This window comes from Ictidomys tridecemlineatus, chromosome 7, assembly GCF_052094955.1.
Source record: "Ictidomys tridecemlineatus isolate mIctTri1 chromosome 7, mIctTri1.hap1, whole genome shotgun sequence".
Lineage (NCBI taxonomy): Eukaryota > Metazoa > Chordata > Mammalia > Rodentia > Sciuridae > Ictidomys > Ictidomys tridecemlineatus.
The window spans coordinates 68,068,303-68,087,436 of NC_135483.1; the positions used below are offsets into that span (position 1 = coordinate 68,068,303).

General features: G+C 36.8%; 2 protein-coding genes across 26 annotated transcripts in view; one reads left to right on the forward strand and one right to left on the reverse strand.

The window, feature by feature from the left end:
• The window catches only part of Cspp1 (centrosome and spindle pole associated protein 1), a 129,948-nt gene extending 118,101 nt beyond the window's left edge, over nt 1-11,847 (forward strand). For 17 of the 20 annotated variants that reach the window (XM_021724890.3, XM_013357555.4, XM_021724892.3 and 14 more), the window contains 3 exons: nt 7,038-7,147; nt 9,469-9,604; nt 11,034-11,847. In XM_021724890.3, coding sequence (XP_021580565.2) covers nt 7,038-7,147; nt 9,469-9,604; nt 11,034-11,245 — 458 coding nt within the window. In that variant the 3' untranslated portion in view covers nt 11,246-11,847. Of the gene's footprint in view, nt 1-7,037; nt 7,148-8,243; nt 8,330-8,649; nt 9,151-9,468; nt 9,605-11,033 lie in introns of those variants that run through there. The other 3 variants (XR_002483686.3, XR_013423991.1, XM_078017130.1) reach the window with 3 other exon arrangements.
• Nucleotides 221-19,134, reverse strand: part of Arfgef1 (ARF guanine nucleotide exchange factor 1) — a 120,358-nt gene continuing 101,444 nt past the window's right edge. For 3 of the 6 annotated variants that reach the window (XM_040294012.2, XM_005322938.5, XM_078017123.1), the window contains exons 36-39: nt 18,199-18,367; nt 16,933-17,071; nt 15,634-15,751; nt 12,727-14,193 (exon numbers count right to left, since the gene is read on the reverse strand). In XM_040294012.2, the coding sequence (XP_040149946.1) occupies nt 14,029-14,193; nt 15,634-15,751; nt 16,933-17,071; nt 18,199-18,367 (591 nt within the window). In that variant the 3' untranslated portion in view covers nt 12,727-14,028. The other 3 variants (XM_078017122.1, XM_078017121.1, XM_040294013.2) reach the window with 3 other exon arrangements.

Below are 19,134 nucleotides of genomic sequence, written 5' to 3' on the forward strand. Positions count from 1 at the left end.
TATTTATTTTAATTCATCAATGCTATCTCATTTAATTATTAAACAATATTTATATTTCTTTTAAGTGCTTTTCTTCATAACTAGTACTAGGTTGTACAAGATGATTTAAAAAGTAATATTCTATTTTCTCTTTTAATGAATAATCATTAAATATGTCTTTTATAAGATTTTCAAAATCAGAATTACTAAAATGAACTTAAAAAGTCTACACAAAAACCTGTACATAAATGTTCATAACAGCTTTATTTATAACAGTAAAAAACTGGAATCAGTGTAGATGTCCTTCAACAGGTGAAAGGCTAAGCAAACTCTAATAACATCCCTACCTTCAGCACAGCTTTGCAATAAAAAGGAACCACTTGTTGAAATAACTCAGTAACTTGGATGACTCTTTTGGGAAATATGCTGAGCAAAAAAGCAAACTGCAACAATTTACATAATGTATACATTCATATATTCACCATGAAACATGCAAGTGGATCTGTACAATAATTTGTCGTTTTGTGACTTATTTCACTTAACATAGTGTCCTCAAGGTTCACTCACATCTTAGCATGTTTCACATTCTCCCTCTCCCTTTTGTAAAAAAGGCTGAAACCACTGTACCAAATTTTGTTTATCCATTCATCTGTCAATAGACACTTGAGTTGCTTCTACCTTTTGGCTATGAAAGTGGGTGTATAGGGATCTATGGGAGTCACTGCTTTCAAGTCTTTCATGTATTTACAGAGAGTTGGAATTGCTTAATCATATGGTATTTGTTTTATTGTTTGAAGAATTATCTTCCAGTTACACAGCAGGTGCTCTGTTTTACATTCTCACCAACAATGCACAAGAATTCTAATTTTTCCATATCTTTGCAAACAACTAAAAATATTTTTAAAATATTTTTTTAGTCAGTGGTGGAGAATTGAACCCAGTGCCTTACACATGCTAGGCAATTGCTGTACCACTGAGCTACAATCCTAACCCTGTTAACGTTTCTTTTCTTTTTTTTTTGATAGTAACTGTCCTTACAGGTAAAACCCTATTGTGGTTTTGATTTGCATTTCTGTAATGATCAGTGAGGTTAAACACCTTTTCTTTTGCTTATCTGGAATTCATATATCTTCTTTGCAAAAGTAGCTTTTCAAGTCCTTTGCCATTTTAAAAAATCATGTTTTAAATTGTTGAGTTATAGGAATACGTTAGTATATATTTTACATATTAACCCCTTATCAAATGTATTATTTGCAAATGTTTTCTCCAATAGGGGTTTGTCCTTTTCAATTTATAGATTGTGTCCTTTGCATGGAAGTTTTTTATCTTAATTAATGTTACCTTTTGCCCATGCTTTTGGTGTCGTATCCAAGAAGCTACTACTAAATCCAGTGTCACGAAGTTTACCTCCTTAGGTTTTCTTCTAAGAGTTACAGTTTTAGCTTTCACATTTATGTCAAAATATATGAGCCAGAAACCCATAGAATTTTAGAAAGAAATAGATGAATCTACTATTGTGTTTGGGAATGTCCCTCTATCAGAAATGGACAGATCCAGTATGCAGAAAACTAGTAAGAACATAGTCGAACCCAACAGTACCATTAATCAACTGGATTATAATGGACATCTATAGACCACTTCATTCAGCAACAGAACAAATATTCTTCTTGGGCACACATGGTATATTCACCAAAATAAGACTACATTTAATTGTTTGGATTTTTTTTTTTTAAATTAAGCACTCTAAATGTGCTGACCCCTGCAATTTCCCCAAATGTGGGAAACTCGACTGCATAATTTATGGTAGTGGGGGACTGTGTTTACACTATCCCCTGGTTCAATCATTAAGAACAGAGCTTGGTTGTTATGGGGTGGTGTTTAGAAAGAGTTATTACTTTCATTCTGGTATTTTAACCTCCATCTTTTGGGGCAAGACTGTAACAAAATTGTAACTATACCAAAAGCTTTTAATTTTGACCCTGGTTAATGTATGTTTGTGTAATGACATTATTAGTCTATTAAGCCTGGATCCTTAAGAATTTTTTTTTTTTTTTAAGAGAGAGAGAGAGAGAGAGAGAGAGAGAGAGAGAGAGAGAGAGAGAGAGAGAGAGAGAGAGAGAGAATTCATTTATTTATTTACTTTTTTGGCGGACACAATATCTTTGTTGGTATGTGGTGCTGAGGATCAAACCCGGGCCGCACGCATGCCAGGCGAGCGCACTACCGCTTGAGCCACATCCCCAGCCCTGGATCCTTAAGAATTTTAGAAGGAATTCTTTATAGCGGGCCTCTTTGTTTTTTTACTTGGGAAAACTAGAGTTTTTCTCTGACATTTGCATAATTGAGGTTTAAGGTTGGAAATTTAATTTTTTTCTTTTCTCCCCATCAGGATATATTTTCTTGTTCTTATAAAGTTTGTGAGATTAAAGTAGAAAAAAAACAAACCAAACAACAAAGACCACATTTTAGGCCATAAAGCACACCTAATTTAAAAGGAGAGAAATCATCCAATGTCCATTATGATAATGGGGAAAAAAACAGAAATTAATAATAGAAAGATAGCTGAAAAATCCCTAAATACTTGCAGATTAAACCCCACAATGGGTCAAAAGAATAAATAAATAAAACATAGGTCAAAAGAACAAAATCTCAATGAATTAAAAATACTTTGAATTAAATTTCCTTATCAAAATTTGTGAGATATAGCAAAATAGTACTTACAGGGAGATTTAGAACACTGAATGCATATAATTAGGAAAGTAGAAAAATATAAAATCAATAATATAAGTTTCCCTACTAGGTAGTCAGAAAAAAGAAGAGCAAATGAAGTCCAAGGTGAGAAGAGGGGAAATAATAAAAACTAGAGCAGAAAACAAATTTGAAATAGAAAATCAATAGAGAAAAATCAATGAAAGCCAGAGCTCTTTCTCTGAGATCAATAAAATTTTGATGTCTTTAGCTAAGCTAAGAAAAAGAGAAGATACAGATTACTAATGTCAGAATTGAAAGAGAGGACAATACTATAGATCCAATGGATATTCAAAGGTCAAGGAATACCATGAACAACCTGCAAATTTGATAACCGAAATGAAATCTAACACCCATTCATGGTAACTCTACTAACAAGGAAGGTAGAGAAACTTCCTCAATTTGGTAAGAGAACATTTATTTAAAAGCCTTCAGCTAACATCAGTCTTAATGATAAGAAACTAAAAACTTCCCTGTTGAAATCGGGAACAAGGCAAGGTTGTTCTCTCTCTCCATTCTTAACATTATACTGGAAGTCCCTAGCCGATACAATAAGGCTAGAAAGAAAATTAAAGATATGCTGACTGAGAAGAGGAGATAAGGAGATATAAAGTCATCATTCACTGATGACATGATTACCCATAGAAAATCTGAAAAAAAAAAACTCCCAGAACAAATAAGCAGTTATAACAAAGCTACAGAATATAAGTCATCATCTTCCTGCATATGAGCAATGAATAAATAGATTTGAAATTGAAAATACAAAATCTGGCATAAAAGCACTAGACTAGGAGACAGACAGAATGATTCACATAGATACACTTTTCTGATCTTTGACAAAGGTTACAGAAACGTTTGTTGGAGAAAATACAGCCTTTTAAAAAAATGGTGCTGGAAAACTATAATCTGTACATAGAAGAATGAATCAAGATCCCTATCTCTCACCCTGCATGAAAGTTAACATAAAGTGGACCTAGGAATCAGATCAGAAACACTGAAACTCCTAGAAGAAAACATTTCATCATATTGGTACAGGAATCAACTTCCTCATTAAGAATCCTAAAGCTCAAGAATAAAACCAGGAATCAATAAATGGGATGGCATCAAGTTAAAAAGCCTCTGCAAATCAAACAAAAACATGGAGAGCCTACAGAATGGAGAAAATATTTACCAGCTACTCTTTTGAATAGGGGATTAATATCCTATGGATATGTAAAGAACTAAAAAAATCTTAAAACCAGAAAAACAACCCAGTCAATTAATGGGCAAATGATCTAGACATTTTTCAAAAGAAATAGAAATGGCCAAAAAATAAATGAAAAAATATTCAACATCTTAGCAATCAGGGAAATTTTGCAAAATTGTGGTGAAATTTCATCTCACTCCAGTTAGAATGACAGAAAAAGAGAAGATACAGGTTACTAAGTCAGAATACAAAGAATAATAAAGGCTGGTGAGGATGTGGAAGAAAAGGTACATTGTACATTGTGGGACTGCAAATTAGTATTACCACTTTGGAAATCGAATGGAGATTCCTCAAAAGACTAGGAATGGAATCACCATGTGATACTGCTGTTTTCCTCCTTGCTATTAACCCAAATGCATTAAAATCAGCATACAGTAGTGTGGCGTATGCATACTGATGTTTGTAGCAGTGCAGTTCACAATTGCCAACTTTCAGAACCAGCCATGTATGCAATGGAGTTTTACTCAGCCATAAATAAGAATGAAATTATGTCATTTTCTGGTAACAGAACTGAAGAACATCAAGCCAACTGAAATAAGCCAGACTCAGAAAGTCAAGATCTGAATGTTTACTCTCATATGTGGAAGCTTATGGAAGCTGGAGGAGGGTGGGCTGGCAGAATTAGGCAACAAAATTACTAAGTATGCTATGCTCATGTATGAACATACCACAATGAATCTTGCTTTTAAAGAATAATAACAGGGCTGGGGTTGTAGTTCAGTGGTAGAGAGCTTGCCTCTCATGCATGAGACCCTAGGTTTGATCCCCATCAACACATGGACACAATATCTTTATTTTTTTTATATGTCCATCTACAATTAAAAAAAAAGAATAATAGACTAGAAAGGAACTGGTTCAGAAGAACAAGGGGACTAGTGGGGTGGGAGAGAGGAGATACAGGGTGGGGGGATGAGTGATCAAATTATGTGCATGTTATCATCATGAATCCTACTATTAATGTATAATTATAATGCACCAGTAAAAATACCATTTATGTTAGCCCCTCCCCACCAAAAAAGAAACACTGCAGTGTAAATCCAACAATACATAAATAAGTTCTGTATAAAGAAAATCATAAAAAGCTGATGAAAGAAACTGAAAAACTAAACAAATGAAGGCATTCCATATTCATGGAAAGTATGTTGTTAAGATGCCATTCTTGCTAATTTAGTTTATATATTCAGTGTAAATTCCAATCAAAATCCTAACAAGTTATTGAGCAGATAATTGACAAACCAATTCTAAAGTTTATACAAGGAGGCAAAGATTGCAGCATAGCCAGTAAATGCAGTATCAGAAGAACAAAATTGTAGTACCGTGTGTGTTAGCTTTCTGTTACTGTAACAAATTCCTTACATAAATTAACCTGAAAAGGTTTTTTGGCTCACAGTTTTAGAGTTTCCAGCCCATGACTGGTGGCCACATTGCTTTTAGGTCTGAGAGTGAGTAGAACATCATGGCAGGAGCATCTGGTAGAGCAGAACCGCTCACCTCATGGCCAAGATGCAAAAATAGTGGAGGGGACAAAGTTCCCTGATCCCCTTTTGATGGCATTCCCTCTTAAACTTCACCTCTTAAACTTCCCTCCACCTCCTACACTGGAGACTAAGCCTTCAACACATAATGCTTTGGGAGACATTCCACATCTGAACCATAGTACCATAGTACTACTATGATTCAGAGTATAAGTGACCTTGGATTTGGTGATAACTTTTATGACACTAAAGGCATTGTGAAACAAATAACTGATAAGCTGGACCTCTGTTAAGAAAACAAAAACAGGGCAGAGATTGTGGCTCAGTGTTAGAGCACTTACTTGGCACATGTGAGGCACTATGTTCAATCCTCAGCACCACATAAAAATAAATAAAGTTATCCTGTCTTTATCTACAATGATCAAAAAACAAAAACAAAAACGTTAAAGGCTCTGGATGTAGATTAGTGGTAGAACTCTTGCCAAACACGGATAAGACCCTGGATTTGATCCCCAGCACCACAAACAAATTTACTTCTGCTCTGGAAGACATTATCAAGAGAATGAGAAGACAGGACACAGAAAATATTTGCACAAGACATACCCAGTAAAAGACTTAGATAAAATATGCCAAGAGCTCACCTATAAGAAAACAATAACAACAAAAAGATGGGCAGAAGACTTAAATACACTTCTAAAAAGAAGATATACAGATAAGTGTATGAATAGGTGATTATCATATATCATCAGGAATTTTTAAGTTAAAAATGAGATACGGTTATGGAATGTTGGCTAGAAGGTCAACATTCAAAACAATGATGTTACCACATGCTGGTGAGGATGTTGACCAGCAGGAAATATAATTCATTGCTGGTGTGAAATGCAAAATGGTTCAGCCACTTTGAAAGACAAGGTGACAGTTTTGTATAAAAATATAATCTTACCATATGATTTAATAGTAATATTTGTTGGTATTTACTCAAGGATAAGGAACCCTTATGTCCATACAGAAACCTGTACATGAAAGTTTATAGCGCCTTTATTCTTATTTGCCCAAAATAGGTAACAAGATGTGTTTCAGTAGGTAAATGGATAAACTCTGTTCATCAGTGGAATACTGTCCAGTGCTATAGAAATGAGCTACCAGTTGGCAGAGGCTGTAAGACAGTAGAGTCTAGCATACATGATCTCCAGCCCTGTGAAGGTAGGGGAAAAATAACTGCCTAGGTACTATGAAAAGACATGAGAGAACCTTCTGTGTGAAAGAAGTCAACCAGAAAAGGCTATGTTAGTTTAGGTGTTGACCTGGGCCTTTGAAGTACTTGCTGATGGGCTTGAGGTGATGGAAATATGCTATCCTTTTTAAAACAGTGCTTAGTCTCAAACTCAGGGTCTTGTACATACTAGACAAACACTCTACCACTGAGCTACCTCTCCAGCCCTCTGATGGAAATATTCTAGATTGTAGTGATGATTCTCGTTTCGTGAATTCACTAAAACTCTTTGAACCATGTATACTTACTGGTGTAAAAACACGCTCTAGATTATGTATGAAGTACTTAAAGACTTCTCCCTTGTGTGGCCATTTAGGTGCTTATGGTGAGACTTATCCTGCTATTGAAGATGATGCTCTCCGTCCACCAACACAGCTGCCCTCTGCAAGGGAGCGCAGGAGGAACAAATTGAAAGGACTGGACTTCGTATGTATGAATTATTGTGCCCTCCCTCTTTTTTCCGTTTAAAAAGGCGAATGGTCTAGGTTCTGACCCATGATAAATTCCTATGGTCCAAATTTGCTTTGAAAGTGAAGTGGACATGGTTCTGAATCTAGGCTCTCCCAGCAATTAACTTGATGATCTTATAGCTCCTTAAACTCTGCTGCCTTGACTATCTGATTGCCTCTTGGGGTGGTGTAAAGTAGAAGCTCTGGAAATGGCACAGAAATCTGTCCTGTGTTAATTCATTACCCCAAGCTTCAATCCTTCCCCCTCTGGAATGTATGATTTCAGAAAAGACACTGTACTTATATAAAGCCTGTTACATTCTCTTAAGAACCTAACTAGACTTAACTCCATTTGAATCAAGTGAATTATCCAAGGTTTATGAACAAGAGGAATGAAATTCAAACCCATGTTTTTCTCACTATTCCACAGCTTTCTGATGTAGTCAGTAACACATACAGTTCATACATGTTCCAGTGTTGTCACTTTCTCATTGGGTAGGCAACTTTTGGCAGTTTCTTAAATTCTGTGTGTTTCCTTCTCTATGACCTGAAGATAACAAATGTTGACGCATTTAGTACTGACCCAGGTAGGCCAGGAGCACTCAGCAAAAAACAGATGCTGCTGTGAATTAGCATTGTTATAGCATTTCAGGTAGCAGAAATTTTGTTGCCTAGCAACCACTTATTTACTTGGGTCTCTATATAGATTTGCCTTTTCCAGATATTTCATTATGAGATCATATGTGATCATTTGTGATTAGCTTCTTTCAAGTATGTCAGTACATGATCCTTTTTGTTGCTGAATAATCATTCTGTGTTAATCATTCTGTGTTATGTATAGTCCACATCTTGTTTATCCATTCCACAGTTGATGGATGTTTGGATTTATGCCACTATTATTATTTTGTTTGCTCTTGAGTACACACCTAGAACCGTTGGGTTTTATGGTAACTCTATATTCAGCATTTTGAGGAATTGCCATTGTTTCCAAAGCAGCTGCTCCATTTTACATTGTAAACATTTTACATTGATAAAATGGCTAGCACCTAACTTATTTCCTGACTTTATTATAGCCATCTACTGAGTGTGAAGTGGTATCTTAGTTTTGAATTGCATTTCCCTAATGACATTGAACATTGTCTCATGTGCTTCTTTGAAGGTATGTCTATTCAGATCCTTTGCCCACTTTCAAATTGTTTTTTGTATTATTTTAAAATAATATTTAAAATTGTATTATTTTTAAACATTCTGACTATAAGTCTTGAAGCAGATATAAGATGTGTAAATATTTTCTCCCATTTGATAGGCTGTCTCTCTTACTTTCCTGGTAGTATTGTTTTAGAAATTTTAAATTTTTTTTTTTTTTTTTTTTTTTTTTAAAGAGAGAGTGAGAGAGAGAGGGGGACAGAGAGAGAGAGAGAGAGAGAGAGAGAGAGAGAGAGAGAGAGAGAATTTTAACATTTATTTATTTTTTCTTAGTTCTTGGCGGACACAACATCTTTGTTGGTATGTGGTGCTGCTGAGGATCGAACCCGGGCCGCACGCATGCTAGGCGAGCGCGCTACCGCTTGAGCCACATCCCCAGCCCCAGAAATTTTAAATTTTGATGAGGTTCAATCTTTCATTACTTGGGCTGCTTTTGGTGCCTTACGTAAGAAACCATTGCCTAACCCAAGATCATGAGAATTTGTTTTATAGTTTGCTCTTAATTCCATTGATTCACTTTTTGGGGTGCTAGGGATTGAACTCAGGGGCATTTGACCACACCCCTAGTCCTACTTTGTACTATACCGAGTTGCTTAGAGCCTCACTTTTGCTGAGGTGATCCTCCTGCCTCAGCCTCCTAAGCCACTGGGATTACAAGTATGTGCCACCATACCCAACTCATTGATGCACTTTTAATTTTGTTTCAGATCATTTGTTGAACCCACCCTCCCCCGCCCAGGCCCCCTTGCATTTTGTTTGCTCCCTATCCAAAAACTTAATAATTTCTTTCTGGATTTTTATTTCTCTTTTATTGATCCCTCTGCCAGAACTTTATTATCTTCAATCTGAGCACATTGGCACAGGATTTTTTCCTTTTAGACCCTGTAATTGCCACTCTGTATCCAGTTTAGCAGCATTTCTGTTATTACAAATGCTGTATCTTACCCCTGACTAAAGTCTGTATGGATGAACATAAGAGTCAGAATATAAAAGATCCATGATTTGTTTTATTCTTACATTTACTGAGAGTAAGGACATATTTTGATTAATTATATTAATGAGTGTTTATGAAGTGTTTTTTTTTAATTACAGGATAACAATCCTAATATACCATCAGATGGTCTCTCTTTAAAATCTGTCTCCAGTATTAATGTTGATCAGCTTAGAATGAGAAATGAGGAACGAATGCGAAGACTAAATGAACTTCAGAATAAAAATAATAATGCAGGTAAAAGCTCAGTGGACTATGAAAAATCCTGTAAGAACCCTTACACCTTGGCTTTCACTGATTGCTGAAGTTCTTTGAGCTGTGTGGCTTACATTACAGTAACTATCCAGCAAAACTAGACATCAGCTGACTAATTTTACATCAGATTCTTTCTACTAGGCAAAGTATCTATTTCAGAGTAGATTCTAAACAGTTAAAATAGTTTTTGCATATGAAATATGTTCAAGTTTTGTTTTCAGCAGGGAAAATGCAGATTAGTATGGTATTTGGTAACTAAAGCGAGAGATTATAAGAAATACTTTTGAGCTTTTAAATAATACATTTTAAAGATAATACACATAGATTGGTATTTTCAGGCTGGTATTTTCTCAAGTCATAGTAGACTTTATTATGAGTGGACTCTGATGACTTACAGGTTAAACGTTGTCATGGAGCACATGAGACAGAGCAGTTTACCTTAAACAACTGCCAAACTCCTCAGCCTGCCCTGTCATGCTATTAGTCACCAGCATAATGGAACAACTTTTAATAATTATTAGCTTTAGCAAACAGTAGAGTGGTCTTTTTGGAGAATATCTTTAGTCATACTACGTTGTAGTAACTTACTTTACATCTATTAAGACATTATTTATGGAAAAATGTAGAATAGTAGGAATGTCTTTTTAGCTAAAAGGCATTTTCTTTACTGAGAATTGCCTCTTATAAACTGAATTAAGACTTAAAATGTTCTTTCCCAGATATATCTGTTAAGTCTAATACTTTTTGTTGTTGAGGTTTTTCATTGTCTAAACTGTTTTTTATTTAACACTATCCTTTCAAACAGGAACTTTTTGGTACGATGTGGAGTGACTGATCACTAAATTGCACATCTCTCTTTGCTGGGCTAATCGTTCACAGACCAGGAGATGTAAAAAAAAAAATTTTTTTTTTTTAAATAAAGAAATTGACATCATGGGGTAGGAAGACAGATTTTCCTATTATACCTAGTAATTCCAATACAGATATGGAAGTACAGTCAAATTCAAATAATGACATGGCCTTCTTTAAGTTAGGTATAAGAATGGAAATAATTTTCTCCCAATAGTGCTTTCCCAAAAATGACTCTTAATTTCCATATAGCAGCATTAACTTTGCCAACATGCTTGTGCTTCTGTAGTCAGCTTAATGTTTGATTGAATCATCTTTGATCTTTTTAGAAGCCCTCTGGATGCTAGTGCTATGGAGTCCATTTAGTCAGTTGATCATATTTTCCCCCACAATTCTGGCCTCTTCCTGGGCCTGCTCTGCTGCCTCGGGTGTGCATGGGAGGGTTCAAAGAAAACATTCCAGTTCAAAAGATATTGTGGGAGAATGCAGAGCTCTAGTAGGCTGGACTGTACAGGCTGCCTGTGTTTGTGTCACCTCAGTTGTATCTCTTTGTCTCCTGTAGATGATGACAGTTCAATAGTGGACCCTGATGACATCATGAGACACATGGGTGATGATGGATCAAACTCTGTAGCCACTGAGCCCTGGCTCCGTCCTGGCACTTCAGAAACACTGAAACACTTCATGGCAGAACAGCTGAACCAGGAGCAGCAACAGGTTCCTGGAAAACCAGGCACTTTTACTTGGCAGGGCCTGTCTACTGCACATGGTTAAAATAAATGTGTATTGAACCCTGTAGTGCCTTTTAAGGTGGAAAGAATGTTAAATATATACCTTTAATAATATGTCCTGAGAGTTAATTACTTAAGGTCCATCTGTATTATTTTTCCATGTGATATATATGATGTATATTATGTACATAAATAAAAGGCCATGATTGGTTTATATGATAGAATTGTATAGAATTATTTTGCTCAATTTTTCCATAAAATCAGGGTGGTAATGAACTCTTGGATTCAACTACCATATGTGCATTATTTTAAAAAATTCTGCTTATCCTTAAGGCAGATAAAATGTGTACTGTAAAATCAGAATATCCTGTTACTTGCACATTTGCCATTGTTATCTATTTAAAATAACACACCTGTGACTATTCTGGTTAATATAAAAGACAAACACGCAAGTTATTTTCATGTCAACTACTGACTCAGTAGAAATTAAGGAAACTGTAATTATTTTACTCCTGGGAGCCATGCACTAAATGTTATGTCTTTCTGCCTCTCTTATGCCAGTGCTTAAAAAGGGTACTGTCTTGTCTCAAGTTACTAATTTATATGATTCAACTATTTCTTGACAGAAATAAATTATTTTTCTTACCTCTCTGTTTCTTATTTTAACGGGAATTGAGGTTTGTTTCTAGAGGCTGGAGTGGTAGGAATACCAAAGGTGAAGTGAAGTTGAAGTTTTGCTCGACCACTATGGACCCTTATCTAAAAGTCAGTTTTTCTAATCATTCATTAAGTGGTACTTATTCAAATTCTGGAAAATAATTCTTAGTTGGAGTCAAGTCTTCAGCACTCACCATGAAAGGCACCACTTCTCCAATGGTTTCCATGAGTGGCAAACAAGATCAGAAGTTCGCCACAACTGTGAAATTACAGGTAAATTTTATATTCAGTGTGCTGATCTTAACCTTTGCTTTATTATTAAAGACATATCAATATCCGAAGACTTGTCTCCTCTGGGGAGAGTCCTGCTACCATAGTCAATAAACTGCCAGGCTGTGTGAAGCACGTAATTACCCTCAGACCAGAAGGTCCTGGTGGCTCCCTGCCACTCTCAGCTCTAGCATCCCATCCATCTGGGCTTGAATCAGAGCTGTCTTACCAATAATAAATACGGTACATGTACAAATGCATGTCCCAAGACGACATGAAAGTGAAGACCAAAAACTTTCCCTGTTTTTTAACACAATCCTCAAAGTATACTGACATACTCCATTTTCTTTAAAGCCATTCACCACATAACATTAACTGACTCTTATGGGATACAATCTCACATTGCGAACTGCCCCAAAGGGAACTTGAGCGTTTCCTCTCAGCTTTCAAAAAAGATAGTGCCTTATTTGGGTTATTAGTGAATTTACACAAAAATTATGAATATACTATGGCTTAGAGAGCAGTGTATGTGGGAGAATCTAATAGTCTTTTCATACTTTGGCTTTTAAGAAAAAAAATAAAACATGGGGCTGTGGGTTATGCAGGTTTTCATTGCACTAATGAAATAATTCAAAAACTTTATTGACCTATAACCTGATTAGAATATGCCAGATGAGAATATTGTACAGAAAGTTGTACAGAATTTTTTACATAGAAAACTTTACATCTGTACCATATACATTTTATCCATCTGAAAAAATTTTCTACATCCACTTTTAATATGGAATGCTTGACAATCTTGTCTTTAACCATCAGAGCACAATTCACAGTATGAATACAATTCCAGTAAATCTAACCTCCCAAACCATGCCAGATTTGTTATTTTAATATATTCAACATTAAATTCTGTACATAGAATAAAATCTACATCAAGCCCCGCCACCCAAAAGAAAAGAAAGTGACAGCAACCTAGATTCATTTGCAGTGATTCAAGTTTCTGTCCATGAAGGATCATTCTATTTTAATGGCTCATCTTTAAAAGCCCTAAGAGAAGTATATTACAGGTAGTTATTGTCAGTAGGGATATTTTCTACTTTTGTTTTTCCCCCGTCGTTGATCTTGACAAATGTCAGTCACAACAGCTTCTGGGCATGTCAAACTCAAAACTTCTACCTCCCCTCCCCCCCCAAAAAAGGGCAAAACTAAAATTCCACACAAAATAAAGACAAAAAGTTCAACCCAAATGTTTAGTGCATTTGACAAAATATTATGGGTGTTTAGCAATTGGATAAGAAAATAAAGAAATAAAATAAAACATTGCAGGAAGAACTATATAATGTTTAAGATTTTTATATTACAGACCTGCATCTCTGTACATTTTTCACAGAAGAATGATTACCAGAATCTCAGATAGCCTGAGTGTGCAAAAATCTTCAGAATAAGAATACCATAGTTGCTAAATATCTTTTACCGTCAACAATAATTCTTTTTCCCCCAACCCCCAATTATAAACATTTTATCCTTCAAAATACAGCTCTCCTGAGTTGTACTTCTTGCAGAAGTTCAATCTTTACATCTATAGTTCTTTGGGTAAGTTTTTCTTCCACACCTGCCAAAAATATGTGGGGCTCTCCCTGCCTCAAAGGACAGGGAAGGACCCATGAGCATAAGCTGACAGAGTTTAAACAGGCTTTCTGCTCATCATGACAAAGAATCCACCAGATCACTAACAGGGACTGGACTGTTCCAAGTTTTGATTTATAGCTCTAAGCACATTTACCAGTAACCCTCAAACACTGCAATTCTGTGAAACCATTTTTCAGGTAGGAATCCTCAGCTCCAGGGTCCTTTTAAAGAGCAGAGGGATGTAAACACCAACAGAAAAAAAATAAGTTCCCATCATTGCTTGTGTAGTCCAAGTTCCTGCTCAGGTGGTTGTGATATCTGAAAAACAACTCCGATTCGAAGAAAAAATCTTCTAAGAACAGCACGAAGTTCAGGAATCAAGTCAAATTGCATAATTTCACATAAGAGAGGATAGTAGAATGATGCGTGAGCTTTAAACTGGGGGGAAAATTAATTTCTCCGTTAGTAGTGCTTACATTACAAATCAGAGAGCCTAAACTGCCTTTAGAGTCAGCTTTTGGGGGTGTGAACTGATTACGGAATATGAAGGAAGGGCTGAGTATGCCTCAAGCAGTGACTACTTGGATTATGGAACTGAAAGACTGAGAAGAATTCAAAGACTCAAAATAAACTCATTTAATTGTCTATCATCATTTTGAAAAACATTTTCCACTACATATCTTTGATAAATTTTTAGTAATTGAGCACTGTCTGTCCTGAGTAATTGCAAAAGTAAGAAATAGCTCTAGTTCCTATTCTATTTCTTTGTATCAGTTACATTTCAGGGAAAATTCTACCTAATATTACAATATAAAATATATAAACATTTTCCAGGCAAAGCACATTCAAATTTTTACAGTTCAACTTATGTATCTGTACTGAAATCTGCTACAGTTCCCTCGTCTCTGAACACTGGTCTGGTTTGTTTTTCCTCTCTTCCTGCTCCTCTGTACCCACCACACAGATGGACACAGGATGACATGCTGTGAGCAAAATAAGCAGACAGTGAATTGAGACACTCTGGGGATGGGGAAGAGTTTGGAGACCTCCAAGCTTTACCTGGCTCACAAATCTGATAGAACACTTCTGGACACAGGGATTAACACCTGACTGCTGAGTGGGATTCCCCTACCTCCACAGGGTCCTAGGGTTTGAAGTACAAGGCAGTGTTCAACTTATTCAGGGGGTCACGGCAAACCTTGTTTCCTTATATTTAAGCTATAAGTTACTATATTCTTTTGAGTAAAATGTGTATTTTTTAAAATTTAGTTTTTGTAGTTGGACACAATACCTTTATAATTTTTATGTGGTGCTGAGGATTGAACCCAGGGCCTCGCACGTGCTAGGTGAGCGTTCTACCACTGAGCCACAACCCCAGTCCCATAAAATGTGTATTTCTGAAAACCTTTAAATATGCATTTATTTTTATAGTTATATAAATGTTTCTACTGGTATAAAATTTTTACATTTCACAGCCAGCTCACTAGAGCTCTGTGGTTACGTGGAACCACTAAATACCTGGAGCACAGGCCCAGGGAGCTGATGTAGCCTCAGGTAGAGGGTGCAGTGTAAGGCCATGATGCTGTTGGACAGCTGTTTTAAAAATTGGGGATGTCAATGACTCCAGTGGTCAGGATGGGAATTTCAATGTTGGAGGAGCCCAGGAGTTCATCAAGGTGTCCTAGGGAATTCTGCTTCTTCCCCCAGTGAAACAACTGCTGACTACAGAACAAAGCTGAGCAAGGAGAAAGAAAACTGAGGAGGAATGAGGCAGATATAGACGGGCCCAATGTGCAAGAAGGAGTAGGCAGCACAGTCGCTGAGAGTGAGCAACACGGGGCTAGAAACGCGACGAGGGACACAAGGCCTCAGACTTACCCTATTATCACTGATCTTTAGAACTTTAGTTAGAAACAACAGCAGTAAGTTGGTCCAGGCTTCCCGATGGCTTTCTGATGTGAGAGTGAGGAAATAACTCAGTGCTTCACTGCAGACGCTGCAAAAGAAAGATTTCTTTTTACATAACGTGCATACCTGCTGCTTTGTGTGTTCACTGAGAAAGAATGATTAAGAAAATTAGGGGAGTGAACATTAGCTACTAAGGAACTTGTTAGATCCCATGTGTTTACATTTTAACTAGTGTCAACATTAACATTTATATTCCATAAATTTAAAAAATCCCAGCAACTTAGGGGCCAGTCTGGGCAAATTAGCAAGACTGTCTCAAAATAAAATTTAAAAAGGGGCTGAGTAAGTTATAGCTCAGTGGTATAGTGTTCTGGGATCAATCCCCAGTACCACAAAAACAAGCAAACAAAACTAATTAGAAACTTAAGTCTTAATGACTTAAAGCCAAGGTTTCAGAGTACATGTAGAAGCTTGATGTCAACAGACCTGGGCTGAAACCTGGGGTGCCTCTTTCCTTCATTGCTTATTAGGCCCCAGACCATTCTGGATCTGAATAGTCTTGCCACAGTAAAATGGGAGAATACAGACTAGGTGATTTCTTAAAATTCTAAAAAGTATTTAACTGGTCTCTAAGAAAACCTACTTCCCAAGTAGTCAGAAAACTATGAGGCAGATGACAGTATTCTTTCTAAATGGCATGTTTCATTCTTAGCATGAATTCAAATTTTAGTTGTCACAAAGTCAAACCAATAAAAAACCAAATATTTTTTCAAACTAAATGCAGGAAGGCTGGTAGGCAGGCAGGCTCTCATTTTCATAAATGAATGCTGTATAAAAATGGATTTTCTAATAATATTACGAAGTCCTAAAAACTGTTATCAGAAAGTCTCTAAATTTTAGAGATAAAGCTTTCTCCTTCATACTGTGTTAGACATAATCTGCTCATATGCCACCAATTGTATAAGCACATTCACCTAAGCCAGAAATGATGGCACATGCCTATAGTCCCAGACTCTCAGGAGGCTGAGGCAGGAGGATCGCTTGAGCCCAGGATTTTGAGGCAAGTCTGAGCAACACAGCGAAACCCTATCTCAAAAAAATAAGCACATTCACCTGTAAGACTGTATTTAACTTTTGTAGTTGATCTGTAAAATAGGGGCTTCCAGGCCCCAAAGGTTCAGCTACCTTCTTGATCTTGTCATTGTCCCTTTCCTGCTCTGCGCCACGCAGCCACATGGATCAAAGGCAGTAATCAGTCGAGAGTCTTACTTTAAAAGCCTCTGCTGGACCTCTTCCCAGGCACTGACCCGGCTCTCATCCATGTACATCCGGAAGAGAATGCGCAGCCCACAGGCCAGGCTGCTTGTCTCCTGCTTAAGAAGGTTGGGCTTGGACTTGCCTTTGAAGCCTGCAGAAAGGGAATGTTTCCAGGATTAGACTGGAAAGGTATCTTAATTAAAAGCAAACAGCCCTTTGGGAGGAAAATTCTCTGTGCATTCAACTGTTGGTATCAGATGTCTATAAAGCAGGACTGCCCTGAACCACAGCCCTGTGCCCTTACAGACCTGATATAAGATTTAAAACAACTTGTGACCTGGCAAAGTGGAACCCTTCAAATGAATACATCTGAAACCCTGCAGTCAAAGCTGCAGAAGTACAATGAGGTCTGCCAGTGGAAGGGCTCCCACATGAACAGAGCACTGGGTGGGGTGGAGGAGGAAGAGGAATACTGTTTGAATACCTGAGGTGCAAAGGGTATAGTATGTGTGGAAGCCTAGTCACTTTTGCAGGAACAGTCCCAATAAAATGATGGCAATAATGTGAAGAAAGAAGAAATTAAAAATAAGTACAATCTGTTCCTTCTGGAAGTTAGGTTATAAAAGGAAAGGATACAAAAGGCATTTTACATTAAATAAGCAAATGTAAAGCACCAAGCACTCTACTTGATGCAAAATTTGATGTTAAGTAAACATCAGCTCCCTTATTTTTCCATATTTTGCTGTTTCTGTGTTTGTCTAATAGGTACCAAATAACTATTTCTTACATAAAAAATTAACAATGTCAATGTACTTGATAAATTAACAAATTTAAATAAAAAGTAAGCTTTATCTAAAATAAATACACCTCCGGATCCTAGTACATTCACTTCTGTCCTGAGGTATGGCCAACTCCCAAATAAAAAGAAGTCAAGTATGTATGCCAGATTTCATGGGCAGGGTCTTCACACATCATTTTTCTTTATAAAAGAACAGCTTTTTATTTTGCTGATGAGTATCAATAGGAAGGCCCATGTTGGATTAATAAGATGAAAGAACAATCAGTCAAATCAGTCAGTTAAGAAGGGAAGAGGCTAAACAACACAGGGGAAATGAATCTACCCAGATAATTATTTGGTTTATTGTTGACTAGAAAGAACCAATTACATGACTATTATTAACAGACCTGAAGTGAACAATCTGTGAGTCCGGATAGTGCACATACCTCCAGCATATCCTTTCACAGTGAACAGGACCATGTGGGACCTGAGCAACTTACCTGCTTTCCACAGAGCAGTTCTCTGTTCATTGTTGGAATTGAATGCTTTTGCAAATCTATGTGACTCTAATAAGCAGTCTAGTAGTTTAAAAAGTTGCTGTGATGTTAAAAAGCGGTACATTCCTTGGTCTTGTGTATCAACTCGAACATCGAAGTCCACTGCATCTCTCTTTGAAAAACAAACCACCACAGCACAGTCATCACAATTTTAGTAAATTTAACACTGAATATCCTCCCTCAAAAACCTGTTTTCATGTAAGACATGAAAACTCAATCTGTTCTATCTTAGAAGAAAAAAGGGAACTGTCCACCTTCTGTTATGCATCCTGATCACCAAGCACCCCTCTAGGCCCTATGGTCACTGTCACTATGCCTATTTCCAGTCCTTAAGTTTCTCCCTTCTCTTTTCAACCACAAACTCCTACTGCAATATACCAACCTTTTGGTATCTGGATCCTACACGTTTTGCCCTCTCTGTTTACCATGAATAGACTCTGAATGGTGCCTTCTCTACACAAGGTACCATCCCCAGTCACTCAGAAATACTGCTGTAGCAAACCCCCACTCCACACCTGCCACCACTCAGGTTTTCTCTCCACTGGAAAACTCTCATTATATATAACACATATTGCCATACTGCCCAACAATGCAACCCTCTCTTGACCTCTCATGCTTCCTCCTCCAGCTACCACCCGTTTCTCTCTGTACCATCTTCACAGCAAAACTCCTGGACACAGTTACAATGCTTGCTGTCTCCAATGCTCTCCTTTTGTACATATTTCAATTACTCTTTTGTCTTCAGTGTAAAACACTGACACACTGTCAAGGTCACCACATCCTCCAAATTTATAGAGAGCAATTCTCAGGTGTAATATTATTTGACTTGTCCAGAGCATCAGATCACATCTTTCTGAAAACTTCTTTATTTGACTTCAA